The sequence below is a fragment of the Calidris pugnax genome, unplaced genomic scaffold (genome assembly GCF_001431845.1).
Source record: "Calidris pugnax isolate Ruff unplaced genomic scaffold, ASM143184v1 scaffold162, whole genome shotgun sequence".
NCBI lineage: Eukaryota > Metazoa > Chordata > Aves > Charadriiformes > Scolopacidae > Calidris > Calidris pugnax.
This window is the reverse complement of record NW_015090900.1, coordinates 1,455,174-1,455,598: the sequence shown is the minus strand read 5'-3', so window position 1 is coordinate 1,455,598 and position 425 is coordinate 1,455,174. Positions and strand designations below refer to the sequence as shown.

Sequence of the window (425 nt, the reverse complement as noted above, 5' to 3'; positions counted from 1 at the left end):
GCGGGCGGGGAGCAGCGCGCCCTGGCCCGGTTTGTCGCGGTGTCCCTATCCCCACTCCCTCGGGCCCCGACCGCGCCTCCCCGCCTCCGCCCCGCCGCAGCCGCCCTTCTTGCAGTAAACCGCTTATATTTTTTTTTAAAAACCCTCCCAACCCGGCATTTCCGGCTGGTTTCCGGGCTGTTTCCGGGTGACTTGGGCTTCTCTTCCGGTGGCGATGCTGGTGGCGGCGGCTGGGCCCGCTCCGGGCGGCTCGGAGCAAGGGGGAGACCGCTTCAGCGTCCTGTCCTGGGAGCAGCTGCAGCGGCTGGATCAGATCCTGGGGGAGGCCGTCCCCATCCACGGCCGAGGCAACTTCCCTACGCTCTCCGTGCGGCCCCGCACCATCGTCCAGGTGAGGCCCGGGGGGGCTGAGGGGCGGGTAGGCC

General features: G+C 69.9%; 1 protein-coding gene across 1 annotated transcript in view; it reads left to right on the top strand.

Annotated features, from left to right (window-relative positions):
- The first annotated feature begins 12 nt into the window (after positions 1–12).
- Positions 13–425, top strand: part of FAM46B (family with sequence similarity 46 member B) — a 5,226-nt gene continuing 4,813 nt past the window's right edge. Inside the window, exon 1 of the mRNA XM_014948715.1 lies at positions 13–391. Within this exon, the coding sequence (XP_014804201.1) occupies positions 215–391 (177 nt within the window). The 5' untranslated portion in view covers positions 13–214. The remainder of the gene's footprint in view (positions 392–425) is intronic.